A 13,080-nucleotide genomic window follows, 5' to 3' on the forward strand; every position below is an offset into this window, starting at 1 on the left:
TGCCAAGAGAGGCGTCTCTGGGCACATCCGTGCCCACGAGCATTACATTAGAGACCCACCATTAGAACAGCAACAACAAAACTGTTTGCGAACCCTGGTTTTTAAAAATACTCCGAGCTGGCGTGGTTTTGCATTTCAAAACCACTTAAATCATAGCTCCATGGTGACTACAGAAATAAAATGCAGCCTGCGTCTTCTGCACCTGCCCCTTCCTGGGTGGTCACTTGGGCCTCTCCTGGGCTGCAGGGCACGGCATTTGGCCCGCGGACCCGCTCCAGGGGCCACCCCGCGCGAGGGTGTCAACGTTTCCAGCAGGGTCTTGCAATCGGCTGATCGTTTGTTTGTGCCAAGCGCCGACCATATCTGGGTGGGGTTTAGAGCACACAGGCGGTGCCTAGGAAACCGAGGGCGGGAGCCGTGGAAGAGGTGGTGGGCACTTCCTGCGCCTGATGCCCGCTTCATCGCCACAGAGACTCACGCGGTGCGTGTCTGCACGATCAAGGGCCAACCAACCAACTAGCCTTCCTTCCTCCTCTCCCCACATTTCCTATTCAGCTTGCCAGCAAAAATAATAATTAGCCCCTTTGCTTAGTAAAAGCAAATCTATGAATGAACACATGAAAAAAAACTACATCGCTCGAAGGAGGGCGGCTTCAACTCTCCTCACACCCCGTCGCCACTGCGCCTCCCCCCCCGCCAGCGACAATCCTCTGGAGGAATTTAATAAACCGTAACCCCGTGTTGACTCAACAGCGCGCTCCAGTAACCCCAAAGCGCCCCACTTCCCTTTGGCCTCTACAAACATCCTGTTCTGAGCGGCCCACCCATCTGGAGGAGGAGGCGGCCAAAGGGTCCGAGCAGAGCACATTGGCAGAAAGGGATCCACGCGTGATTACTCCTCAAGAGCAAGCAACTCAGGGACTCGGGCCTGTGTCCTAGGTGTGCATTTGAAGGCACAAAGCCTTCCCTTTTCAAACAAGGCATGTGTGTGGGGGGGGCAGGCGCTGCTTGACCTTTCTCGATAACATCGCTATTGTTACGGAGAGCGTTGACCAGCACCAAAGCTCAGTGTTCTTGTCGCTGCTTCTTGAACACCTCCAGCAGCTGGTCTTTGAACCCGTGGATGGACGGAGGGAAGGTGTTTGCAGCCAGTTTTCTAGAGCCAGTATTGGCACAGTTCCTTCATAATGCCTGAAAACTCAGTCATGGAACCCAGACCCAATTCATTACCATCCACATCATCTGTTTATTTGTAAGCCGCTTTTCCAAGGTAGAGCCACGCTCAGACAGGCTTCCAGCAACACCAGAAAACGTTTTACAGAATAAAAGACAGCAACATTTTCAGAAAAGCCACTAACAATTACAAATCGTACCAACATTTAAATAGTCATACAGAGAGGCGAAACGTCTCACGTTAATAAATATACAGTAAGATGAAACACTCCGCCAAGATGAAGCAATTATACTAAGGCCTTACAAAAGAAAAATACAAATACAATCTATGTGGCAGTAAGGATGAGGCGCCTTATCAAAGCTGAACGCAGCCCCAGCCACAAACACCCCCCACACAAAGAATTCTCCCATGCTTGGCAAAGGTGTGCCGAGCTCACGGACGACAAATTCTGGGCCAAGGGAGCTTGTGTCCTCCTCCACCCCAAAACGCCGGAGTCTGTGCCTTGTGGACATCAGAATCGCCTCACTGGAGCAGACCAAAGCTCTGCCCAGTTCAATGATATTTTCCGGACATTGTGTTCCAGGCAGACGCGCCTGGGAAGCGCACGAACCGGCCGCGAAGAGAGCCGCTCTGCTGCCCCGTTGTTCCTCCCAGGTATTAATCCCAAGTACCAGCTAGACCGCATCTATAGGCGGATTTTGCTATTGTGGCTAACAGCCACCGACAGACCTCCATATATTTGCCTTGTCTTGAAAATCAAAAGAAGTCTAAGCTAACAACCACACACACATTGTGTTCAAACGGTGCAAATTATTTGCATATTTCCCCCTTGGCCTGCATAGCTATTTTTGTTTTGCGCCTTCTTGTTGGTTTGTTATTTGGTTTAATTTCTAGTGCTTTTCCTAGAGAAGGGGGTCCTATAAAGCCCCAGTTCCTGGCCTGGGAGCAAGTGAGCTATTCAGAAACTGAGATTTCAGTAGGCTTTTGGCCCACAGACACTTTCAAGCATATATTCACACAGCCATGCGGGGTATAAAGCTGTGTAAAAAAAGAAGAGGAAGAAGAAAGAGCACAGGCACGAGGACTGGGTATGTACTTAAAAAAAAAGAACCAGCACATAGTCACATGTGTGTGTATTTTTAAAAAGAACACAGCCATGAGGGCTAGAAACTTGATTAAAAGAAATGAATGTAGCCATATGGCTAGAAACTGGCTTTAAAAATACAGAAACAGCCGTGAGGGCTAGGAATGTGCTTTTTAAAAAAGGAACACAGATGTGAGGGCTAATAGCAAGTTTTGTGTGTTTTTTTTAAAAAAAGAGGAATGTGGCCATGAGGGCTAGAAACTTGATTTTTTCAAAAGGAACACAGCAATGATGGCTGAACCATTATTAAAAGAAAACCAACGAAGCCATGAGGACTAGAAAACTGCATTAGAAAATAAACAGAGGTGATACGCGTAGGACGATAAATTCTGAACCCAAGGCCACATTCTGTGTTCTTTTCCTACAGTTGTGCAGATGTGCAGCTCTACTGACTGCCCACTAATATCCCATGAGTCTTGCGCTCCCTTCCTTTCTCTGATGGTGCCAATCTGTTGTTAGGACATGCTACATTCAGTCCCCTGGAGAAGTTCCAACCAGCCATATTTCTGGCAGCCTCTATCTGAGTTCCCCAAATGTTATTCATCTTCTTGAAGGCAAAAAAAGAAGAAAGAAAGAAAGAAAGAAAGAAAAGAAAAATCCACCCTTCCCCATGAACCCCCCCATCCCTAAAGCACCCCTCCCTTTCCCTTCCCGTAAGTGGCCATTAATTAAAGCCAAATCACGGTACAGGGAAATCAAATGACTTCACAGTGATTAAAGCCTATTACCGCCGAGAGAAATGGCACGCATGATAATTTGCGGCTTACAGGATACTGTGCTGGCTATGCCAGCTCGTTGGCTCTGGCTCCTTCCAGGTCCTTCCCTCGTAACCATCCTGTGCCAGAGATCAGGGCCAGCCCAGCAAGGGCTTCAAGTTGACCTTGCAAGAGAGGATATCTCTGTGTTTGAGAGGGCCGTCACGCAAGAAGCGAGCCTGCCCGCTGGCCCCTCTTTTAAGCCCAGTTTTTTCCCAAGTCTCTGCCTTCAGGGTGGGGTGGAGATTGCTCAGATCCCGTAGCATCTGCCCTGGAACCCCTGAGAGCCACGGAGGGGCTGGGGCAAATTTCCGTGTCAGCCCTGGTGGGGCGCCCTGTCATCCCTCACCAACGGAGAGCTTATCCAAGAAGATCCCCTGTACACCAATGTAGATTCGATTGTAAGCCTGTGGGGCAGGGATTTGCCCTCCTTAATTCTGTCATCATAGAATGCCTCTTTTTTTAGGGTTATGATTAATTACAATTAATTAAATTATTATCAATGATTATTAGAGGACGGCAAGCTGTGTTTCAGAGCAGACTTTAAGAAAAAGAATTAAAATGATCGTGTCTGATACCAAACCCATGCCAGCGGAATGTCACCGCTGGATGATTCACATTCCAAGCCATTAGCCCATTACTATCAATTTGCTAAATATCATTTGGGCGAAGCAGTGATGGTCTGGGATGAGGACTTTTGAGCCGCCCACTGCCCCCCTTCATACTTAGCGTTTAAAAAACAGCCAGCTCGTGTTCAGATTGGTGGCCAGCAGGTATTCCCAGCCTTTTGGGATCAGTAGGCACACTTGGAATTTTGAGAGAGTGTCACGGGTGCTCTCGCAAAATGGCTCGTCCCTAAACACTCATTTCCCAGAAGGCAAACTGGTGAGACTAAACGAAAAGTAACTTGCTCAAGAACCTAAATAGGAGGCAGAGGTGGGGTCTGAGCTCCAAAACACAAAGTCACTCTTTTCAACCCAAATGAAGTTGGTGCTGTTGGCAGCACTTTGCTCAGTGGTGCAACTGGCTAATTATAGACCCTGGGCACAATGATATTGGGTCTTACTTCAGTTGTGAAGCCCACAACTAACGTTTCTCTTCCCCCCTCCCCGCAACTCCCCTTCCATGCTTCACAACTGCTTCTACATCCCTGATATGTTAGAACAAGAACAACGAAACTGTTTGCCAACCCTGATTTCAAAACGCACACACGCCAGCCTCTGAGCATGTGCAGTTTTACATTTTACACTCACTTAGCACCATCTTCACTACAGGAACAAAATGGAGTTTGTGTCTGCTGCCCTGATGCCCCCATCACGTGCTGCTCTTTGGGTGGGGATTTGGGGCTCGTGGTCCAGCCCTGGATGCACCATTGCCTTCACTTTTCAGCATAACAGCTTCCCAGTTAAAAAAGTTTTAATAATAATGATGATGATAAAAAGGTTAAAGGTGTCCCCAACCAGTCGTATCCGACTCTAGGGTGCGGTGCTCATCTCCATTTCTAAGCCGAAGAGCCAGCGCTGTCCGAAGACGCTTCCGTGGTCATGTGGCCGGCATGACTGAACACCGAGGTGCACGGAACGAGGCCGAGGCAGTACCTATTTATCTACTTGCAATTTCTTGCTTTCGAACTGCTAGGTTGGCAGGAGCTGGGACTGAAGATGGGAGCTCACTCCGTCACGCAGCACTTGGGTCTCGAACTGCTGTCCTGCCGACCTTTCGGTCTGCAGTTCAGCATCTTAACCACTAAGCCACCGCAGCTTAATAATAATAATAATAATAATAATAATAGAAATAAATGCAATAAAACCCAGGAGGGGTAGGGAGCCTGGCTGGTGCCTAGACAGGTGATTGCAGGTACATTGGGGGCCCACGGGCACCTCTCCTCCAGCATACTCTAAACCAGCTTCCGACAACCTGGTAGCAGCCAGATATGTTAGACTACAACTACCTTCATCCTCAGACAGTATGTCCATTGGAAGTTGTAGGCCAACACATCTGGAGGGTGCCAGGTTGGACATGGCTTGCTGGCAACCTGAACAAGAGCAGTCCAGTTGGGGGTGAGGAGAATGCGCTGCAACATTTAGTTGCAGCTTCCAATTGTTTACATTCACAAGCACCTTCCCCACCACAAACTACCTGGACAAAGCAGAATGATTTCATCCACTCTTCTTTTTTTAATGTGGTTCACAACCTACTCAGAAGTTCGGAGCTGGGAATAATTTTCCCCCTCTCCACTTCTCAAGGTTTTTTTCCATCCGTACTAAAATGCGTGATGATGGAGTAGCAAATGTCCTCCAGTTCCCTCTTCCGTTCCTCGTACTCCTTCTTCGGAGCTAGCCGGTTGCCTTCCATCCATGTAGCAGTCTCCTCGCACATCTCCAAGACTCTCCTCTTGGCTCGATCATCCAGGGACTTTTCTTCCACAGCCACCCTCTTTAGCTGAAGGGTGCTGGCCTCCAAAGAATTCAAGGCTTCTCTCTTCTCCTCCTCCACCTTCTCTTGCGCTCTGTACTCTTCCTCCTCGCGCATGATGCGCCCCATCTCTTCTCTATCCAAGTGGCCCCGGGTGTCTGTGATGGTGAGCTGATTGTTGTTCCCTGAGATCCTCTCCATGGCAGAGACAGTAAGAATATTGTTGTGATCAATGTGAAAGGTGACCACAATAATGGGCATGCAACGGGGTGCAGGCTGGAGGCCACTCAGGGTGACCGTTCCCAGGAGCCGGTTGTGTTTGGTTAATGTTCGCTCCCCTTCGTAGACTTGCAAGAAAAGACTGTTTTGGTTGTCCTCAGTGGTGGAGAAGTTTCTGGTCTCCTTCGTCGGGATCGGAGAATTGCGCTTCACCACAACGTCCATCACGCCTCCCACGGTCTCCACTCCTAAGGAAACGGGCGTCACATCCAAGAGGAGAAGGTTCTGGAGATTCTGGTACCTGTGGCCAGTCAAGATGGCAGCATGAATGGCTGCCCCATAAGCCACCGCCTCATCTGGGTTGATGGTCTTACACAACTCCTGCCCATCAAAGAATTGAGAGAGAAGTTTCTGGATCATGGGGATGCGAGTGGAGCCCCCCACGAGCACAATGTCGTGAACCTGGGTCTTTTTCATGCCAGCATCCTCCAGCCCCCTCTCCACATGAAGCATGGTGGCTTGGAAGAGGTCGGAGCACAGGTCTTCAAAGGTGGCCCTGGTGACAACAGTGTGGAAATCAACTCCCTTGTGGAGGGAGTCGATGGAGACGATGGCTGTGATGTTTGAGCTCAGGGTCCGTTTGGCCTTTTCACAGGCTGCTTTCAGCCTCTGCATTGCCTTCCTGCTCTGGGTGAGATCCTCGATGTGTTTCTTCTTGAACTCCTGGGTGAGATGGTCTGCCAACCTTTGGTCAAAATCCTCTCCACCCAAGTGGGTGTCTCCGGTAGTAGCCACCACTTCGAAGATGCCATCCTGGGCAGTGAGGACGGAAACGTCAAAGGTTCCCCCGCCCAGGTCAAAGACGAGGATGTTTCTCTTCACCTTCCATTTAGTGCTCTCATTTAGGCCGTAGGCGATGGCGGCTGCAGTGGGTTCATTGATCAGTGCCAGGACGCTGAGCCCTGCAATGGCCCCCGCATCTATGGTGGCCTGGCGCTGCGCATCGCTGAAATAGGCCGGGACTGTGATGACGGCCTGCATGACCGGGCGGCCTAAGTAGGCCTCAGCCGCTTGCTTCAGTCGGGCCAGCACCATGGCAGAGATTTCCTCAGGATGGAAAACTTTTTCCAACCCTCTGTGCGACACTTGAACTTTGACCTTCCCATTGCTGCCCTCGACCACTCGGAAAGGACAGCGCTTCAGGTCGGACTGTACCAAAGGGTCCTCATAGCTGCGGCCGATGAGCCGCTTTGCACAGAAGACCGTGTTCTCCGGGTCAAGGCCTGCCTGTATCTCAGCTGGTTCGCCCACCAGCCGCTCCCTGTCGGTGAAAGCCACGCAACTGGGGGTGGTCCGGTTGCTGTGGCCGTTGGCGATGATCTCCACCGTTCCCTTCTGGCAGACCGCCACGCAGGAGTACGTGGTGCCCAGGTCAATCCCCACTGCTGGACCCTTGGGGCGAGCTCTGGCCGCTGCTGCTTTAAACAGGGGGCCAGACTGTGGCAGGGAGCCGTTGGTCACGGCGTCCTGAGCTTCCTCATGACTGATGTCTGCTCCCATGAGTCTGTGTCCCCCAGGCCCCAGCCCTCCTGCCAAAGATGGAAAATTGGCAACTCTGGGGAGGCGGGGAAGCCTCCTTGGCTTGTTTCTCTGCCTCTCGCCTGGATGTGTCTCCCCAAGAGTGCAGGGGGTACTCCATCATGGCCCATGTCATAATAGGCCCCCAGGGACCAGCTGTGCCTCCTGTCCCTCAGCAGACCGGCTCCCCACACTTCGGCTGTGTTTCATCCTGCCTGCCTACTGAGATCTCCGGGAGAGGCTCTGCGCCGCGTCCCACCGCCATCTGAGGTACGGCTGGCGAGTACGCAGGGTGGGCCTTCTCGGCTGTGGAGCTCAGAGGCTCTGGAATTACCATCACCACCACCCTCACCCCAAACTGGGGCAACTTGTCTAGCCCCTTCCCTGCAAACGTTATGGAATTTGGCAAATGCCGTTTTGTTTCCATGGACCTTCCATGCCAGCTAATTTGTCCTCCCCGCCCTCCGCTGCCCCCAGTTCATAGCTGGGTGTTTTTGTTCTGTGGTCAACGGCATCGTTTTAATTCTTTACTTACGTAGCACCATCAGTGTGAATGGCACTCTACCGAGTACAAGAGGTCAGAGGTCTCTGCCTCGAGGCGCTTACAATTTGAAAATAAGTGGAAGGGGAAGCGATCCGCGGTTGCTTTGGTTGCATGTGCTCCACAGGCTGAGTTGCAGCAGTGCCAGGGAACTCAGGGGTTGTGCCAAAGGGTTCAGGGATCTTGAGGAGGGATCCGAAGGGAGGGAGGAGGGATTCATGCTTGTGTTCTGGGCGACTTTCCCATGCCTACCGCACAGCAAGGAGAAAGGGCAGCATCTTTCGAGGGAATGGGAGCCCGAGGGTGAAGGGTGGTGGGGCTGGAGGGTAGAAGGTCACAAGCAGGGATTTACTGGGAAATGAGAACATAAGAGATAATAGTGTTGGGGTTTTAATTCCCCTCCTCCCCAATTTTCTTTCCATGGCTGCTTTCCATGATCGTGGGGCCCCCAAAACAGCAGCCGATAAGATGTTGATATCCATAGAATACGATGCTGCTGGAATCAGCTGGGAGATTTTGACGGAGGAACATTCTGATCTGCAGACCAGCTGGGGAACGGCAAGAGTCACACCTGGCGGGGGGATATTTCTTAGCCCTGCCAGGGAGGACCAGCAGCTGTCTGGAGGCTGTGCCTGGAGGGGAGGGCACTGCCTCCTGCAGCCGGGGGCCACCTGCGGCTGCACGGGGGCAAGGCAGGGGGCAGCAGCACCCCTCCCGGTCTCAACATGGCTCCACCACTAGACAGGTGTCGGTCCCCTCTGAGGTGTGGGGGGAGCCTGCTGCGATCGCACCGAGAAATCACTGCTTGCTCCTGGCAGAGGAGGGGCTTGAAAGAAGCCGGCCTCCTGGTGTAAGAACGGACCCAAGGGGCTGTTAAGGTTTAATTTCAAGACCTTTGGGCGCTATTTAGCGACGTCTGTCTAACGTTTCGCCACGCTCGGTTTGTGTGCATGTGATTTCGTGGCTCTCATTGCTCGATTGCTTTGATGTTTCTTTTTTTAAAAAAATATTATTGTTAACCACTCAGAGAATGTTGTTAAGGGGTGGCACACAAATAGTGTATGCAAATAAATAATTAAATAATTAAATAAAATGATATTGTGTGTGTGTGTGTGTGTGAGAGAGAGAGAGAGAGAGAGAGAGAGACGTTCTAGGGCAGACCGAATTTGTTTTGTCTTGTTTTCGTATTTAAATTACCACTAGGGATCGTTTTCATGCTTTTAATTAATGAAGGCTTTTGGCTTTATGTTCTCATAATGTTGAACTGCTCTGAGAGCTGTAGTGCAAAACAGCATACAAATTCAACACACAAGCAAGCAAACACACAAGGTTGTGTGTACATATGAAGGAACACAAGCAGAGGGATGGTGCTCATACAGTATTACGGCTGCTGACCGCAGAATTCAGGATGCCACTAAGCGTCTGGCTAGCCCACCTGGCCATTTCCAACTCTTGGACATCACCTGGTAAGTCCTAGCTCCTGGGAGGAACTGGGGATCACGTAGATGCGCCCCAGTATGGGATGCCCACTGAATGGGATGCAGGAGATGCCGGGTGTGCGCCTGCATGAAGAAAGGCTTTGCCTTTCTCATCCTTTCCTGTCCGTCCATCCGTCCATCCATCCATCCATCCCTTTGAGGCCATGTGTCCTATTCTACAGAGAAAAACCATCCAATTGGGGTGGCTTTAAAAGGGGGTTGGACAAATTCCTGGAGGAAAAGGCTTTCCATGGCTCCTAGGCTTGATGGCTATGGGCTACCACAGTACCACAGCCAGTGAGCCTATGTACACCCATTGCTGGGGAACATGGGTGGGAGGGTGCTGTTGCACTCCTGTCCTGCTTGTGGGTTCCCGGTCGACAGCTGGTTGGCCACTGTGTGAACGGAATGCTGGACTGGATGGACCTTGGTCTGACCCAGCAGGGCTCTTCCGATGTTCATATAGACAGAGGACAGTCCTCCATTGGAAGGCGTCCTCTCTTCGAAGGGCTGTGCGGTCCAAGTCCAGTTTGAAGCTGAAAGAACAACAAGAAAGGAGGGAGGGGCTTGCGATTTCCCATCCGCAGCTAGCAGCCCCCTGGACAGCAGACTCCGCAGCCGGCACAGAGCTCACCCGGTCACCGTCTTCCCCACTACGGTGAGAAGTACTGTATTCCTATTCGAAGCATAGTAATTATTTCTAAATTCACCTATTCCTAATTCAAGAGCTACTAAGGGCTAGAAACTTGCTTTGGGGCATCTGAGATACTTGGGCCACTGAATCCCATGCCCTCTGTGCCTGAGCACTATTGTCATCATGGGACTGGGGAGGCACAGGCTCTGTGCCACGTTGCTGGGCTGCGGCTGGCTTTTAAAGTTTTATTGCTGTCTGCTTAAGTTATTGGACTTGCTTCGGTGCCTGTTTTGTAACTTTGTGATTTCTTGCTATGTTTTAATTAAGCAAGCCTTCTTAATTTTAATTTTGATTCTTGGGACATGTTTCATCTTTTATCTTTATGCCATCCTGGACACTTTTTGTAGAAAGGCAGGATAAAAATAGTAAACTGAGCTCAACATGCATGTATCAAGGAGGTCGAGCAACTCTTTTTTTTTACCCATACTTTTATTGCGCCCTATAGGTGGAACAACGCACTCCGGCCGTTTGGCGACTCATTCCATTTCCTCAGGAGGGTCAGTCTTGTCGGCCACCGCCACATTCTGAACTGCTCCAGATGTCCCTTCTTCCCTCTCGCCTTGGGTGAGGGAGGTGCATATCGAATCCCACACTTCCTTGAGGTCTTTCTGCCGCTGCTCACACTCTTCCTTCTCTGCCAGTGGGTTCCCCTCCAGCCAGGAGGCGGCACTATCACACATCTCCAGCATCCTCCTCTTGGCCTTCACGTCTAGGACTTGCTCCTCTGCAGCCCTCTTTAGTTCCAAGGTGCAGGACTCCAAGGAATTCATGGCTTCGATCTTCTCCTGCTGGGACATGTCGCTCACCCTGAACTCCTCAGCCTTCTGCACTATCTTTTCGATCTCTTCTTTCCCTAGACGGCCCCGGGTGTCTGAGATGGTGAGTTGGTTGGTGTTTCCTGTTTCCACATCCATGGCAGAGACAGTCAGGATGTTATTTTCGTCGATGGAGAACGTGACTATAATGACGGGGACCCCACAGGGTGCCGGAGGGATGCCTTTCAAGGCAAATGTGCCCAGCAGGTGATTGTGCTTGGTCAGTGCCCTCTCCCCTTCATATACCATGAACAAGATGGTGTCTTGATCGTCTTCGGTGGTGGTGAACTCCATCGTTTCCTTGGTAGGGACAGGAGAGTTGCGTTTGATGATGGTCGTCATGACTCCGCCTTGTGTGTTGATCCCCAGCGACAGAGGTGTGACATCCAGAAGAAACATATTCTGCATCTTGGGGGTGCGGTTGCCTGTTAAGACAGCGGCCTGGATGGCTGCTCCATAGGCCACTGCTTCGTCGGGGTTGATGCCTTTACACAACTCTTTCCCGTGGAAGAAATCTTTCAGTAGCTTCTGGATCTTGGGGATGCGGGTGGAGCCCCCAACCAAGACAATGTCCATGATCTCGCCCTTGCTCATCTTGGCATCTTTCAGCGCCCTTTCCAGGGGCTTCAAAGTGGCTCGGAAGAGGTCAGAGCAGAGGTCCTCAAAACGCGCCCGGGTGATGGCCATGTGGAAATCGATCCCTTGATGGAGGGAGTCGACGGAGATGCTGGCGCTGGTGCACGAGCTTAGGGTGCATTTGGCCCGTTCAGCAGCTAACTTCAGCCTCTGCATGGCCTTCTTGTCCAGATGGAGGTCCTTCTTGTGCTTCTTCTTGAACTCCTCGGCAAGATAACCCACCAACCTTTTGTCAAAATCCTCCCCGCCCAAGTGAGTGTCTCCCGCCGTGGCCTTCACTTCAAAGATGCCATCCTCGGCGGCAAGGATGGAAACATCGAAGGTGCCCCCACCCAGGTCGAAAATGAGGATGTTTCGATGGCCTGTCGCCTCCTGGTTCCTCACATCCAGGCCGTAGGCAATGGCAGCAGCCGTCGGTTCGTTGATGATTTTCAGGATCTGGAGGCCAGCGATGGCTCCGGCATCTATGGTGGCCTGGCGCTGGGCATCGTTGAAGTAGGCTGGCACCGTGACAATGGCTTGGGAGATGGAACAGCCTAGGTAGGCCTCAGCTGTTTGCTTCATCTTGGCCAACACCATGGCGGAGATCTCCTCCGGGTAGAAGGTCCGTGTCTTGCCCTTGTGGGACACTTGGACCTTGAGCTTCTCCTCATGGTTCACCACAGTGAAAGGCCAGTGTTTGACATCCTCCTGCACTGTGGCATCCTCAAACTTCCTGCCAATCAACCGCTTGGCATCGAACACTGTGTTCTGGGGGTTGAGAGAGGCCTGGCTCTTAGCTGGGTCCCCTACCAGGTGTTCGGTGTGAGTGAAAGCCACGTAGCTGGGCGTCGTCCGGTTTCCTTGGTCATTGGCAACGATCTCTACTTTGTCATGTTGGCAGATGGCCACGCAGGAGTAGGTCGTGCCGAGGTCGATCCCTATGGCCAGGGCATTCCGCTTAGGCATGGTTATGCCGGTCGCCTTTTTGGTAGAGGTTGACTGACTGGGGATGAGGAGGAGATCGGTGCTCCCATAAGAGTTTTTATTTGCCTCTCTCTCTTTCTCTCCTCCTTCAAGACCAAAAAGTTAGCTGACCGGGGCAGGACTTAGATTTTTTCTATGGATCGTGGCATTTTCTGCCTTGCCTATAGCTGGGCACTGGGGCCTTTCCTTTCTCTCAGAGTGCCTACTCTTATCTTATCTTCAAACCCATACTGATGATGTCACCATCACACATCACAATGGAGGTTGAGTAGGCAGCCCTGAAATGGCTCCCCCCCTCTCCCTATGGTGACCTAGGAGCTACCTTTTTTAACTTTGCTTAAAAATGTAGGAGCTACCTTGCTGGATCAGACCAAGGGTATGCAGTACCTTGTTTCCAATGGAGGCTAGATGCTTCAGGGGCAGCCCAGAAATCAGATGAAGGTAACAGAGGGCCTTCTCTGCAGTGGCCCCGACTCTGTGGAATTCCCTCCCAAGCTGGCTCTGTCTTTCACACACACTGCTTTTCAGAGGGCTTTTAAAAATATCTGGTTTCTCTGGCTTTTACTTGAAAAGGTTTTATGTACTTGCTGTTGCTGTATATTTGAACTGTGTTGTAGTGTATTTTGTAAGTTTTAACTGGCTTATTTTAATATTGTCTAAATTTA

The 13,080-nt window shown here is 51.1% G+C and overlaps 2 protein-coding genes across 2 annotated transcripts; both read right to left on the bottom strand.

The window, feature by feature from the left end:
• Positions 1 to 5,314: 5,314 nt before the first annotated feature.
• On the bottom strand, positions 5,315 to 7,267 carry LOC146334703 (heat shock 70 kDa protein 1B-like). The gene has a single exon (XM_084823627.1). It carries the CDS (start codon positions 7,265 to 7,267, stop codon positions 5,315 to 5,317), a length of 1,953 nt encoding a protein of 650 aa, XP_084679753.1.
• Positions 7,268 to 10,474: 3,207 nt separating this feature from the next.
• On the bottom strand, positions 10,475 to 12,397 carry LOC146334704 (heat shock 70 kDa protein 1-like). The gene has a single exon (XM_084823628.1). It carries the CDS (start codon positions 12,395 to 12,397, stop codon positions 10,475 to 10,477), a length of 1,923 nt encoding a protein of 640 aa, XP_084679754.1.
• Between the last annotated feature and the right edge of the window lie 683 nt (positions 12,398 to 13,080).

The sequence above is a fragment of the Heloderma suspectum genome, chromosome 17, assembly GCF_057233095.1.
Source record: "Heloderma suspectum isolate Gila_16-S chromosome 17, 16-S_ref, whole genome shotgun sequence".
Taxonomy (NCBI): Eukaryota; Metazoa; Chordata; class Lepidosauria; order Squamata; family Helodermatidae; genus Heloderma; species Heloderma suspectum.